The sequence below is a fragment of the Fundulus heteroclitus genome, unplaced genomic scaffold (assembly GCF_011125445.2).
Source record: "Fundulus heteroclitus isolate FHET01 unplaced genomic scaffold, MU-UCD_Fhet_4.1 scaffold_82, whole genome shotgun sequence".
Classification (NCBI taxonomy): domain Eukaryota; kingdom Metazoa; phylum Chordata; class Actinopteri; order Cyprinodontiformes; family Fundulidae; genus Fundulus; species Fundulus heteroclitus.
The window spans coordinates 1,091,583-1,105,704 of NW_023397274.1; the positions used below are offsets into that span (position 1 = coordinate 1,091,583).

At 41.1% G+C, this 14,122-nt stretch overlaps 1 protein-coding gene across 1 annotated transcript in view; it reads right to left on the reverse strand.

Annotated features, from left to right (window-relative positions):
* The window catches only part of LOC105930806 (nipped-B-like protein B), a 57,360-nt gene extending 44,222 nt beyond the window's left edge, over positions 1 to 13,138 (reverse strand). Inside the window, exons 1-9 of the mRNA XM_036134470.1 lie at positions 12,625 to 13,138; positions 11,920 to 12,070; positions 10,081 to 10,246; positions 9,836 to 9,936; positions 6,944 to 7,037; positions 6,715 to 6,857; positions 3,013 to 3,143; positions 2,855 to 2,912; positions 2,227 to 2,736 (exon numbers count right to left, since the gene is read on the reverse strand). Coding sequence (XP_035990363.1) covers positions 2,227 to 2,736; positions 2,855 to 2,912; positions 3,013 to 3,143; positions 6,715 to 6,857; positions 6,944 to 7,037; positions 9,836 to 9,936; positions 10,081 to 10,246; positions 11,920 to 11,983 — 1,267 coding nt within the window. The 5' untranslated portion in view covers positions 11,984 to 12,070; positions 12,625 to 13,138. The remainder of the gene's footprint in view (positions 1 to 2,226; positions 2,737 to 2,854; positions 2,913 to 3,012; positions 3,144 to 6,714; positions 6,858 to 6,943; positions 7,038 to 9,835; positions 9,937 to 10,080; positions 10,247 to 11,919; positions 12,071 to 12,624) is intronic.
* Between the last annotated feature and the right edge of the window lie 984 nt (positions 13,139 to 14,122).

Consider the following 14,122-nt stretch of genomic DNA (forward strand, 5'->3'; position numbering starts at 1 on the left):
AAGTAAGCTTAATTGTCTAAACTTGCCACACCGGGTTGTGAGCCTACGACCTCTTGACTGCCGGTCCCGAGAACTAAACCACTGTACCAAAGACCAGCAACCAACATAATACATACATCTACTGCAGAAAGGCCTCCCAGCCACAAGTCCTCTGCAGTCTACAGTCTACAGCATGTTTTCCACCAGGACTGCCCGGTATTTAGCTGCAAACATTTTACCATCAACCATGATCCACTTCCATGTCCCAGCTGACTGAAAGCATCCCCACAGCATGGCACTGCCACCACCATGTTTCCCCGTGGCGATGGTGTGTTTAGGGTGATGTGCAGTGTTAGTTTTCCTCGACACATAGCAATTTGGATATAGGTATATATTTGCAAAAAAAAAAAAAAAGTTAAATTTAGATCTCATCTGACCAGTTTGCCTAATCCCCTACATGGCTTGTGGAAAAGACTTCTTTAGCCATTAATTCCACAATAACTTCTTGCTTCTCTAAAATTTAATTAGAATGAGAAGAGATTCTCCCACCTGAGCTGTGGAGCTCTGCAGCTCCTCCAGTTATCATGGGGATCTTAGCCGCTTCTCTGAATTAAACAGTGGCGTACGATTTGAGGACAGAACCGCTTTGGACAGCAGCTAGCGGCAGGCTCACGGGGAATAACGGCCAACCAAAACGTGAGAACCACGTTTAAATCTCTGGAGCTCAGTTTTGTTTTTTAATCTGTCAAATCCACAACATAAAAACAGTAAAAACATGACGCTACAACTATAATAGGGCTTATTGATAAGGCTTAAAAATAAAATCTCCAATTTTGTTATACCAAACCCAATTATTTGATTTTTTTCCTACTTTTGATGTCATTTAAACTAATTAAAGAAATAATTTTAAACACATGCTTTTCTTTTAAGTATTTCAACTGGAAGCTGACCTGAATTCGAAGCGCAGCTAAATATAAGCTGTGAAACATGCTGGTAAAACAAGATGGCGGCCCTGCCACTGTAAACAATGAAAATATAACAAAATGTTTTCTGCTAGTGGTTTTACTAAATGAGCTAAAAACAAGCTTCACTTGTAACTTCAAACTAACTTAAAAAAAAGAAGTAAATGAGTAAATTAAAGCGTCTCGTATTATGTTAAAAAAAAAAGTTTCCTCTTTATAATATATTTTACTAAACATATATGCAGCATTCCATGCTAGTGTCTTCATGGAAGCCCAGTGAGTGCATTTGGAAAATCAAATCCAGATTTTTCCAAAAAATAAAATCTATAAAAATTGTAAATTCGAATTAATCGACTAAATCTATTTATCGCTGAGACCTAAATATTAATTTTCCGATTAACCTTAGAATAAGTCAAATAGGCCGTCTCTTATGTCCACCGTTTAGTTTGAAATCACCTGTCAAGGCGTTTAGGTCGATGCGCCACACTACTCGTCTTTTATTATCATCAGATGGTGTTCAAGAGGCTTTCTCTAAACGTTTGGTTTAACACTGATGGTACAGATGCAAAATAAGCTGATCAGGATAATCACAAACACAGTGAGACCATTCATCTGCTCCCCGATCCTGGGATCGCCACAGCAAGTCATTTTAACTCGTAACCACAGACTTGGCAGAGGTTTTAAACCGGGTGCCCTTCCTGACGCAACCGGGATTTGAACCGTGGTCAAAGACACAGACCTAGCCCACTGTACAACAGAGGAACTAGAAGCATCACAAACACCGCTGGTTGTTTAAAGCAGAATTCATACATTAAAATGCCAATATTAGAGCACCTGTTTGTAGGGACTCAGAGCCAAATAACGTGATTTGTGTTAAACTGTCGCCATGAACTATGATCGTTTACAAAAACAGACTAAAACAGGGAGAGGACCCCTCCCCCTGATTGGATGAGACGCTTATAAGGATGTGGAAAAGAAATTAGTTGTTTGTTTACCCAGACCCATTTAAGAATAGACTCTAGAACCAGCACCGAAAACACTTGTGTGGAAAAGCCCGACGTGTAACTTCTGAAGTAAACAGATTTTAAAGATATTATTTAAAGGCAGCTGAATACACCTAAATATGCCCAACTATCAGAAAATTGTCTGAAAATGTATTTCATTTCATTTCATTTCAGACCAACACAGGATTCCAGCAGAATATACAGAACTCTGTGGTTGTAACGTGAAAAAATGTGAAAAGGTCAAGATACAGCCAAAATAAATAAATAAATAAAAATCTCACCTTTATCTTGGACCTCTTTAGAGCATCGCTCTCTCTCGTTGGCCGATTCTATCCTTTCAATCTCAGCAAGTGCGTCAATCTCCGAGTCATCAAACACAACTCCGCTGATGACGCCCGTCTCCCTGGCGTTTGGCTGCTCAGCAGCTTGTTGACAGTTCGCGTGCACCTCGGCCTCGGGCTTGAGCGAAAAGTCTTGAGGGGAACTGGACGACTGAACGTCGTGGTTCAAAACAACCGCGTCGTGATCCGAGTCCACGGGCGAGGTCGGGAGGAGCTCTTCGGAGCGGCCCACGTCCTGGACCTTCACCCGGGACAGCTTTAAAGTCAATCTGGCGGAGTCCTTCGACGGAGAGCTAACTATGTCGTAAAAGACGTTTTTGTCCATGTTGTCGTTTTCTTCTTTGCACCTTTCCCTCGGCTTCTTTTTACGGTCGGAGAGGAGCAGGTCAGGGGCGGCACCTTGCGGCGCGTCAAGCGGAGGCGACTGCATGATCAGAGGAGGCCTGGTGTCTGCAGAGGACAAATATAAGGACAACAAATATTTAACCATTGTAAAAAGGATTAAAAAAAAAAGAAGAAATTGACCGTTTCAACTAAATATTATGGGACTAAAAGCGAGGGAGCATACTTTTTGCACTCTCTTCACATACAGAAAACACGGCGGCTTTTATGGAAGCGTCATTCCCCTGCAGAAACACAAGACGTTTTTATCATTCGTTTCAGCCATAAATGTCTGCCTGTGTCCAGGACCAAATAACCAGTTTTTTTTTTTTTTTCATGCGTTACCTCATTTCCCAGCCGTTGAGCCACGTTCAAGTAGTCCTCGTCCAAGGCGGGTTTCGTGTTATGGTTGGAAGAATTACTCGACAGCTGCTCAGAGACTTTGTTGTCGAGGATTGTTCTCACACCACCGACGACTAAAACAGAAAGCAAAATTACAACTCCTGGTTAATTTCCTCATTTTCGTAAATAAAAAGGCAGCCTCGTCTACTCGCTGGAGGCTGTAACTGTTTATTTGATTAACCAAAAGCCTCATATTTACTGACAGCGTCAGCTCATTTACTTGACACTCAAAAGTGTGCAAACCCTAATGACGGCAAAGTTTGGTTGAATATGGGTTACTTTTAAAAGTATTTGACTTTTTTTTATGCATTCCTGCTTGCTGCGATTGAACAGAGTGAGAAAGCAGATTTGTTGATGTCATGTGTGTTGCTCAGCTGACATCGTCTCACGATAATCCGCACAGTGTCTTGAGTGTTCCGGTGTAGGTACCAGAGTGACTCGGGTCCTGCCCCTTCTGATGACGTCACTATACAACGTTGGTTTAACGTTTGCTCAATTGCGCAAAATATTGAAATTGGTCTGGACAACTTACTAAAGTAATTATAGCGGGGTGTAGGTTTTATTTGAGAGCGGGATTGCGTTTGTAAATGGACAATTTTACGAAGAAATTCGCCATTGTCCATGCGCCTCCCGATGACGTCACCTTTTGGCAACGCCAGTCAAACAAACTACATTGAGCCCGCGGTCTGCATTTGTAACGAATCAATTTTGTTAAGTTAATTTAGCGGTTTCTTTTTTCTCAAAAGCTTGAACAATGTACCAAATACCACAATAAAAAAATAATCAAATTCATCACAATCTCATCTGGAATAATAAAAAAAATGTGATCAGAAAGAACAACATCAGTACAAAAAGGAGGAATGAACGTTTTGATTTTAAAGTGATGAATGCCGTGATAAAATTTAATTTGGCTGCTGACTTTTATTAAAAATGAAATGAGTTTATGGTTTAGTTTCCCTTCACAACTTAAAAAAAATTGGAGGAATGAAATCTATCTAAGGTTGTAACTTTGATCCTGCAAAATTACATTGTAAAATGATCTTAAAAGTTTTCATGCCTTGACTAATTTACGGGAAAATAAATAACCATAAATTAACAAAATAAAATTGATTTGTAAATGGAGACTGCGGGCGCAATGTAGTGTGTTTGAGATGAGTTGCCATATGTTGACGTCTTCGAGAAGCGCAGACCCCGCCCCGAGTCGATCTGGTACCTACACCGGTATCGAAAACTTGATCACTCAAGATGTATGTTAATGCCAGGTGTTGACACACCTACCAGGAGTTGTCTACTGGTTATATATGAAAGCACTGGCAGCTCTTAAAGGGCCTTTTGAGAGTTTTTCCAAGTTACGGCTGCAGAGAAAGTTTAGGGTTGTTTATTTCCTGTACCAAGTCCAGTACAGCTTTTACAAACAGTTATATTAAAGGGTTAAAGGCCATAGCTACAAAACTATTTTGACAAAACGATACATTTTTCAAAAATAAAACATCCACAGAACGCCGAGAGTGGTGCGGAATTAAAGTATTAATTGTACTGAAACATAAACATATAGTATATAAATAATTGTATACATTTTGACAGGTGCAATATTTAGAAATATTTAATTCTGGTTACCATGCCAAAAGGATTCTGCACCAATAGGAATAGTAGGTTGAAGTCACATGAGGCAGAGCTCAGGGGTTGCCAGATCGTAGCAGCTCCATGATAGTGCTGAGAAATGGCTTCTTCTCTGCGCTGCGTTTCTCAGATTCAAGCGGACCAAAAAACAGCAAAGTGAGGGTGAATCTCAGTCAAGCTTTTCAGCGTTGGTGCCAACTTAGGAAACAAAGGAGCTCAGAAGCCTCACGGAGGTTGCCCCTTTCCTTCTAAACATTGATCTATATAATACACTGGAGTGCTAATAGCCCGCTGTTAGAACGAGTCGCTTTGAAGCCACCAGCCGCCATATTGGTACTCCCTATTTTCACACAGTAACTAGGGAATTTGTGCGCTACAGCATCGAATAACGAGGCTTTTCTCATGTTCAGGGGGGGGCTTAAAACTTTTAAAATGTCAAATGCCATTTACTTTTATGCTATGTTCTAAAACTATCAAGTACTGAGAAAGTCATGTACTGAAATATTTAGCATTGTATTTATTTAAATATATATGTAACATTTATAAATATATAAATAACAATATACAAAAACATATATTTCCATAAATGTATACATATATATATATACATACATACACATACACATACTTATATATACATATTTAATATGAATAACATGCAAAATATTTCAGCACCTAATTTCCTAGTAGTTGATAGTGTTAGTACATTCACTGACTGTACAATTACCTGTGAAACATTTTCACACAGCCAGAAAACTGCTTGTTGTTGCAACCAAATCCTATGGGATTCTGTGAGAGTAGGGAGTAGCAAGATGGCGGCCAGTGACTTCAGTTTTTCGGCAAAATCAGCACTCCAGTGTATAATATAGCTCAGTGCTTCTAAATAGGCAAATTAAATGTTTGCAAACGCCAACCTGCGGACCTGGCAACCGGCTGGCTAACAGTAAAACTCAAGGTTGGAACGAAAGCGGACGAGTGTGAGTGCGCCACCTATTGCCCGGGAGGAGTTAAACCTGTAGCTATATCCTTTAAATCTTACTTGGAAAAAAAAAAGCTTCACCTCAGGAAGGAAGTGAGGTAAACGACAGCTAAATGTCTAGAACTTAATCACTTACCAGAACTTTGTGACCCATTTCCGATCTTCATTTTGTAAACTTGCCAATACCAATTTCAGCCAATTCTTATTGCTCTGTAACAACTTACTAGAATGACAGCGATCAAAATGTTTTTATCTCGACCTTCTGTTGGGAGCAGTGATTAACTGGAGAGGTATCACCTAGTATGAGACCAGTTGCTATTGCAAAATGTAAGCTACTAATATATTAGCGATTAAAACGGCTACTGTTATTAAAGCAGCAGTCTCCTTGTGTATTAACTAGAGATTTCCAAATTGTTGCCAACATTTTCAAATCCAGCACATTTGATTGAAAATAGAGGCTCAAACGGATAAAAAGCCCCTTTGACAGTACTCTATCCAGCCTTCCTGTTATCCGCTAACTGTCTTGTTCTCTCCCGCTCGCTCGCTGCCTAAAAAAAAAAACATCAGACATGTTTTAAACCTGTTATGGAAAACAGTTTCCTTTAAAATAGCTTCTTAAATCTCTGTGTCTCCACTGACTTTGTTGTCAAATACACCACTGATACTGAAAATCGCTAGTAACTCCCCCTCCCATAGTTACAACTTGTTTTTGTAGCAGTGTAACGCCAAGATAAGACGCATTCATCGATCAGAAAAAGACACTTTGGCTTCCAATTTTCCTAATCTTTTGCTTGATGAAGCCCAAACTCGTCTCATTCTGTTCAGAGGCCTATTTTTCTGTCTAACAGGTTAAACAGTACAGCATGTTGCATACACATGATTTAAGTTTTGATACATTGAGCTTTAGTCCAACTATTGAAGAGAGTGGCATAGCATATTTCGGCAATATGCAACATGCCACTTAGTTTAACTTGCAGCTTAATTTTCTCACCATTGCAAGCCAGGGTTAAGCTGCAACTTTTCTCTCGATTAAGCTTCGTACTCACCTTGTTGGGTCTGATGAGAGTAACTGGGTGGATTGTACTGAATGTAGTCTGCAGGACTCTGTGGGGTATAGGGGCTAGGTATGGGGCTGTTCTGCTGGGGTACAAACTGAGTAGCCGAGCCACACTGTGGGGATGTGAAGCATCTGTGAAAGATGGAGAGTAACTTTAGTGAATGTCCTGGGGGCCTCTGCATCGTTATCATCTGACAGTAAAGGCAGCCGAACTTTACCCAGACGGGCTTTGCTGATAGTTGGATGCTGGACTTCCATGAACTTGGTTCTGCGAAATCTTGTACTGCTGTATTAATGGTTGCTGTAGCACACCTATAACATAAAAAGCATGTGGTTATTAAAAAACAAAAAAACAGCTTAAAGGGGACATATCATATAAAAATCAACTTTTTTCGCCATTAATTAAATTTTTTTGTGTACTTGGAATAGAGAAAATTAGAAGGTAGTCTGTCCAGGTGCTGCTTCTTTATATTTGATGATTTTGGGTCATGTTTTTTTTAAGCTGTTCAGTTCTGTATTGCGTCTTTTGAACAACAACGTCACTGTATTTGCTGCAGAGCTGTTAAACAAGGTCGTGGACTTCCAGCTTACCCATTTCTCAAATGTGACATTTTAATTTTTCCCTGTGACTTTTGTAGTCCAAGCTCAAGGATGCCGAAGCTACAAGTGAATAAGTGAAAATACTCTTCTTTTTTTTTTTTTTTTTTTGTGTGTATTAACCCACACAATTTATTACACTGTCCCCCAGCGTACTACAAAAATGGCCGGACGGGGAGGAGTGGAACGTTTGAGTACGACACGTGATTCCTTAGCTAAACTAAACCCATCAGCTCAGAAGCTTCGCTGGAAATATGTTCAATATAAAACTCAACAAAGTCAACTCTATGTGATCTTTAAGAACACGACAGTAACTAAAAGCTTATGGGTTTAACTCTTTGGTCACATAAGGATTTATCCATCTATTCATCCACAACACAAAGACTCACAAATGCACGGGGAAAGCATGTAAACTCCATTCATAAAGACCCCAGGTCAGGATTCAAACCAAGGCAACAGTACTAACCATCATTGTCCAGCGCTTCAGAATCCATAGGGTAAGGAAATAATCAAAGATCCTCTCATAGATGTATTTAGGGGGTAAAAAAAAATTATTCCCATCTTCAAACAAGAGTGGTTTACATTTTGCCTGCAGTGTGTACACACAAGGCTTCAATCTCTTTTCACTGCTTTACGCAAACAATAATTATGAAAACTATAGCTATGGTGTAACTATTAATGAGTGTGAGTATCCTCTACCATGGTTTAACTAACAGCGCTGTGTTATAACTCCGAGTAACAGAGTATTTTTTTTTTTTGCTATTTTGTTTGGCAAGAAAGGTTCTCTGTAAACTGACTCTACACTTCTTTGCTATGTGGATGTTTGTGTTTTCAGGCAACAGGCACCATCCTGCCCCTGGTTATTATCCCCCCCTAGTTAAGATGTGTACTGCAGTAGCATTTTCCCATGACATTAAAATGTAGGAAAAGCCACCCTTTTAATATCAGCCCTTAGTTTTTAAGGAAAATTGTGTTTTTAAAGATATCCCTAATGTCAGTCAGTGGCACCCCTATTAGTCTAAAATAAATGTAACCGAAGCATTTCTGTAATTTAGACTTTTTTAGCTTATCGAATGGTTAAACAGCTTTTGATCCATGATTTTTTTTTTCTACAGTTATAAACACGACATGAAACGAAGCTAAATTCTCTGAGTCACTCCAAAAAATGGGAAAGACAAGAGAACGTGCCGTTCAAGTCAGACAGATCTGAGCAAATACTCTTTTAAAACCTCAAAACGACTGGAACTGGGACAAACAAATGCTTCCCAACTGTGCCACCACACGCAGTTAGAAAAGCTGATAGGGGGAGGGTTAGACAGCTGCAGCAAAGAGTGGCATCTTGGAGTTTTTACCGGCTTCTTGGCGACTTTTGTTGACTTTTTTAATATATATTTTCCAAGAAAAGGGATTAATGGATATGTATCTATATATTTAACACCTTCTAACAACCTTAGCTCCATTAGAGGTTACCAAACTACACTTCTCATAACCTTGCTTGGCCAATTATCCAGCTCAATAACGCACACTCCTGATTTACTTTACTGTTTCGTAATACTAGCTAACAGCGTAGATCATGAAAGAAGAGATCTTAAGTTTGTTTAATTAGCAGTACCCCAGAAACCTGCCCAAGAAGCTGCTCTTTAAGTATTGGTTAGTTAATACCAACTCCTTAAAGGAGAGAGTACTTTGTACGAACGAGCGCTAAAAGGACAATTCATTTAAAAAATGTATTATCATTAGTCCACATGTAACAAAACAATTAACCATAGAATAATGCCGGGCATACACTGTATGATATTTTCAGTCGTGGTACTCATATGCAGCTCAAACTGTACGACGAAACCGCACGGTTTAAAAGGTCACCGCTCATGATGTATGTTCTTAGACTGTGCGGCCCGACGCTCTTATGCGACCTCCACTGCAAAAACAGAACTAAAACTAAGTAAAAAATTCTTGAAATCAGTGTGTTTGTCTATGATTTGAGCAGGTAAATAAGATTATTTGCCAATGGAATGAGTATTTTGACCCCTAAAATAAGATAATTAGATATACTGCACTTGAAATAAGATGATGGAGATGAGTTGTTCCTATTTTAAGTGCATAAATCTTATTTCGTTGGCAGATCATCCTATTTACCTGCTTAAATCAAGGATAAATGCACTCCTTTCAAGAAAATTTTAGTTACTTTTAGTTCCCTTTTTGCAGTGTGACTGCTCACACTATACGTTCAAAAACCACGTTCAATTTCAAACATGTCTGATTTTCAACCGACCGTCCGTTTCCTGATCAGGAGGTGGTCGTGAGAGGCTAATCGCCCCTCGTTACCCCCCTGTGCACTACACGACGCAGGACGCACGATCAAGCTGAAACTCGGCCCGATCCAAAATATTCTTATACGACTGAAGAATCGTCCCGAAAAGGGCAAAAACTCGTACGGTGTATGCCCGGCTTAAGCCATCTGTGTCTTAGTGTCCATTATCCAGCACGCAACACCTTCTGATGAGTTAGCATACTTTTGTCCCTGAAGATCCTGGGGTTCCTGGACAGCAGAGTTTGAAGAAGTATTGGCATGTCACCCTCAGGTTCATCATTTCCCAGGTTGTCCTTCAACTCTCTGAAAAAAACAAAAAAAAACCAAAGACCATCCCGCGTCATTTAAACGCAATCACTTTTCTTCATGACCTCATGTTTTCTTAATCTGATAGACAGGAGTCGTTCATTCTTTTTGCAACTCAAGAAACGGGAGAACGGCGCTTACATGTGTTCAGTGGAGACCTGGTTAAGGCTGTGTGCCAGCTGAGTCACCAGATTCTCGTCTCGACACACCAACAGGCTGCTGACCTCGTCGGAGATCCTTCCATTGTAGAGCAGGCTCTTAGCAGTGGTGGCCGGAAGGGGGGAAGGCAAAGGCAGCTGGTTCAACACTAAACGATAAATGGCAAAAAACAAATAAATAAATAAAAACACAGAGAGAAATTATCAAAACAAACAACTTTTCTTTCAAGATTTGGGTAAAAAAAATGCTTCCACTTAGTGTTGGGTACATAGCAATCATTAACAATGTGTCTTTGGCGTATTCTTGTTGATTTCCGACAAGTTTACTTCAGACCATTATGTAATTTCTAGGAGAGTTTGAGACTTATAATTTACAAAATAATAACAATAATAATTCTGTAACTTTATCAGTTGAACATTAACGATGTCTCCAGGTTAGGTTGAGGCTTTTCCCCTCAAGCCTTTATAGTGAGTATGATAACAGCAGCTTTTGGCCAACTTTGGAAATCTGTGCTTTTTAAAATATCCTAAAGGACCAGGTTGTGGATCACACAATAACAGGTGAGCTTCGTCAGCACGTTTCTTTGGTGGTTTTGTTTCAAAGACTAAATGTCGGCTGTCAGATTCCCTCTGACTGCATCATAAGTCTTACAGTATCATAACATCATAATAACACCCTGAATAAACTTACTGTCGCGTTATCGTACTGTTGAACCTGTAAGCATGTTGTGAGCATTGTACAATCCAGAGTCAAATTCCTCTTCTGTGTACACGTAGCTGGCAAATAAACCTGACTTTGATTCTGATTCTAAACTACAACGCGGGGGAATGACTGATTGCTGCCAGGGCATCTCTTACAATAAAAGAGAAAAATACAATCAGAAGAAGAAAGCGATGAGCAAATTTAAGATGTATGACAAATATTCTCGACATATTCAAGATAATTTAAGAACTGAAATTGAACAATACTTTTTTTTTTTAAATGCCATGCAGAAACTCTGTGATTTACAACAATGAAGAAATAAATCCTACCACTTCTATCGTTTTTGAACGGTTGCAGTTCTTCACGTCTACGTTATCATTCTGTTTTACTTTAAAGCGCTTGGAACACTTTTTAAAAATTTAAGAATTAAAAAATTCTCATGTCTGAGTATATAGGCGTAAATATCTACATGCATAAAGGTGCCTCTTTCTATGTGGTCCAGATTTCCTCAGCCTAAAACTGCACCTATCATCAGCAACATCGTTCTGCCCTGAAACCACAGGCAGTGATGAGCTTCAGCTAGCATTTAGCTTCTCTCCTTTCCAGCTAGGCGCTCGTCAGGGTCACCCAGTGGCGGTTCTAGACCGAATTTAGTGTTTTATCATAAGGGCACACAACAAAATAATTAAACAATACAACTGGGCAATATCTAATAGTTTAATAATATTAAGTGAGCCACTTGTGGCTCTGGAACTGCGGGTTTCAGACCCCTGATCTATCAGATGAAAACTGTGAATCCCAGCTCAACATGGCTGAAGCTAAATGTGAAACATCTTAATTTTAAATCCTAATTTTAGCGTAAAACTGTAAAGGTAAAGGTAATTGATCAGAGTTACCAATCAGTTATGATTTATTCGCCAGTGCATATAATCGTAAGAAGTGAATTTGAAGTTATGTCGACTTTATTACAGGGGCCAGAACCATTTCTACGGGGGCACTGGCCCCTGTTGGGCCCCCCGTCTAGAACCGCCCCTGGTGTGACCTCAGCCCGAAATATGTCGGCGGGTACGATGCATGGGGTTTTGCGGACAGGTTTAGGAGGAACAATGTTGCACTTACGGTCGGTTAGGCTAGCAATTCCAGCAAGAGTAGTGATGGGAACATGAGGCATATCACCATTCATGCTGAAGATGAGGTCAAGATGTCGTGTCAATGCACAGGCAGCTCAGTGTCACCAATCTCTTCCTAGTCGTCACATCTCCACAAAGAGCTGCAAAAGACAGAAAGGTGGCAATAAAAAAAAAAAAATGCATCCTCTACATACGAGGGGTCCAGAAGTCACTGAAATGCAACACTGTTCCTTTAATAAGCAATTAATAACAATCAGGTGTGCTCTAGATGCTTTTCACACGACCAAAAATTGTCCCGATCGTTATCAAAAAAAAAAAAAAAGAAGTAGTGCCACTACTGCTGCAGGTCATGCAGGCCCCACAGCAAGCCTAGACGTGCCCTGATTGAAGATTTATTTCAAAATAAGCACACTGATTCCCCTTTGCATCCATAAAGACACGCCTCCAGCCACTGTCATTTTTTTTAACTTGCCCTAAATCTATCTATACTGTATCCGTTGATTGACAATGAAGGAGCAGTGGTTCTTCCCAGCCCAGGAGGTGCGGGTAATGATCCAATTAGTGACAGCAGCAACAACCAAACAAACAAAAAAAAAAAGTTTCCATAATTCTACGTGTGCGCGTCCCTCGAACCTCCAGGCTAAAGCAAGAAGAAGAAGAAGAAAAGATGTTACTTTGCTGAGTTTCTACTCACGTTCAAGCAGCTGAACCCCCTAACTCAAACTGAAAGCGGCGGCGGCTATAAACAGAGAAAAAGGGGGGGAACCCCTTCAATCTGTTAGCTAGTTATATCTCATTTTTCCTCCTTTTGTTGTCGTGTCAAGATTCCCCCCCTGGCTTGCCCGACACCCTCCACAGCGACGTTTAGCTCATCTTGGTAGCAAGCTTTCGCGTCTGGTTGCCCCCGCTTAACGCCACCGGGTCGTCCTAAAAAGAGACACGGGTTTAAGGGGGACGAGGGCAGCGGTGTGGTGTGGCGTGGGGTGTGTATGGAGGTGGAGGGAGACAGACGTTTGAGAAAAGTGAGCGAAATCAACTGGCGGTTAGCCGGCTAGCAACCGCTGGAGGTGCAGCTAATGTATGCTAGCTGGCTAGGGATAGCTCGTCGAGTGCGCATCAAAGCCGCTTAGCCGCCGTTCTCGTTTACTATTCTTCGCCGTTTCGTCGGACGCCGGCTACCAACGTACGCCTCGCGGGCCACTACGGCGTCGACGCATCTCCTCGCTCCCCCCCCCCTCCTCTCCCCCGAAAGTGGACCTCGGACTTGCCTTATAAAAAAGGAAGCGTAACCCCGACCCGACGCCAAGGAGGCAGGCAAGGGGTACAAAGCAGCAAAAGACCCCATCACAAATCAGAATTATACCCCCCCTTTGGCCAGTTCTGTTCATGTGCCCCCCCTCCCTATCACCCTCCTCTCTCCCCTTTCCTACCCTGTCTCCCTCGCGGTTGTCTGCGGGGTCTGGCACCACGCAAAAACGCGCAGGAGGGTAAACAATCCGCCTGAAAATAGGATGTTGCTCTCGGATGTAGCTTATTTACCTCTGGATGTGATGAGAAAGAGAAGTGGTTCTGGTGGAGGAGGAGGAGGAGGAGGAGGAGGAGGAGGAGCAGCAGGAGTAGGATGGCAGCTGGAGCTGGAGAGGAGTCTCTAGCTCCCTCTCCGTCCTAGTGTTCAAACAGCTCCTCCGTGTAATAGCTGCTCAGCGACACAGTAACAGCCATCGGGGGCTGAGGAGGAGGAGGAGGAGGAAGAGGAGGAGGAGGAAGAGGGGGTTGTTTCCTCCATTCTCCTGGCTTTCATATCTGCTGAGGGGGCAGATATCTTAACGGGGCACTTTGCTCCCAACCTGCAAGTGTACCTGGGCTTCCTGGAGGATCTGAGGAAAAATAAAACTCACTTTTTGGATTAGGTCCTATTTTTTTTTTTTCTGACACCTTGTATTATTTTTTTTTTTTACTTTTCTTTGTAATTTAAGTGATTTATTGTCGTGGAAATGTGTGCACACACCCCCCCATAAACCTGTCCCCTCTTTTTTTTTTTTTTTTGCAACCACTTACACATTTTAATATAGTCTTATTGGGATTTTACTGCCGCAAAACCGTGCAAAGTCGTGTAGAGTTTTCCCAAATTGTTTAATTGGAAATCTGAAAAGTGCGGCTTGCCTTTGTATTCAGCATTCTCTCTTCTTCTT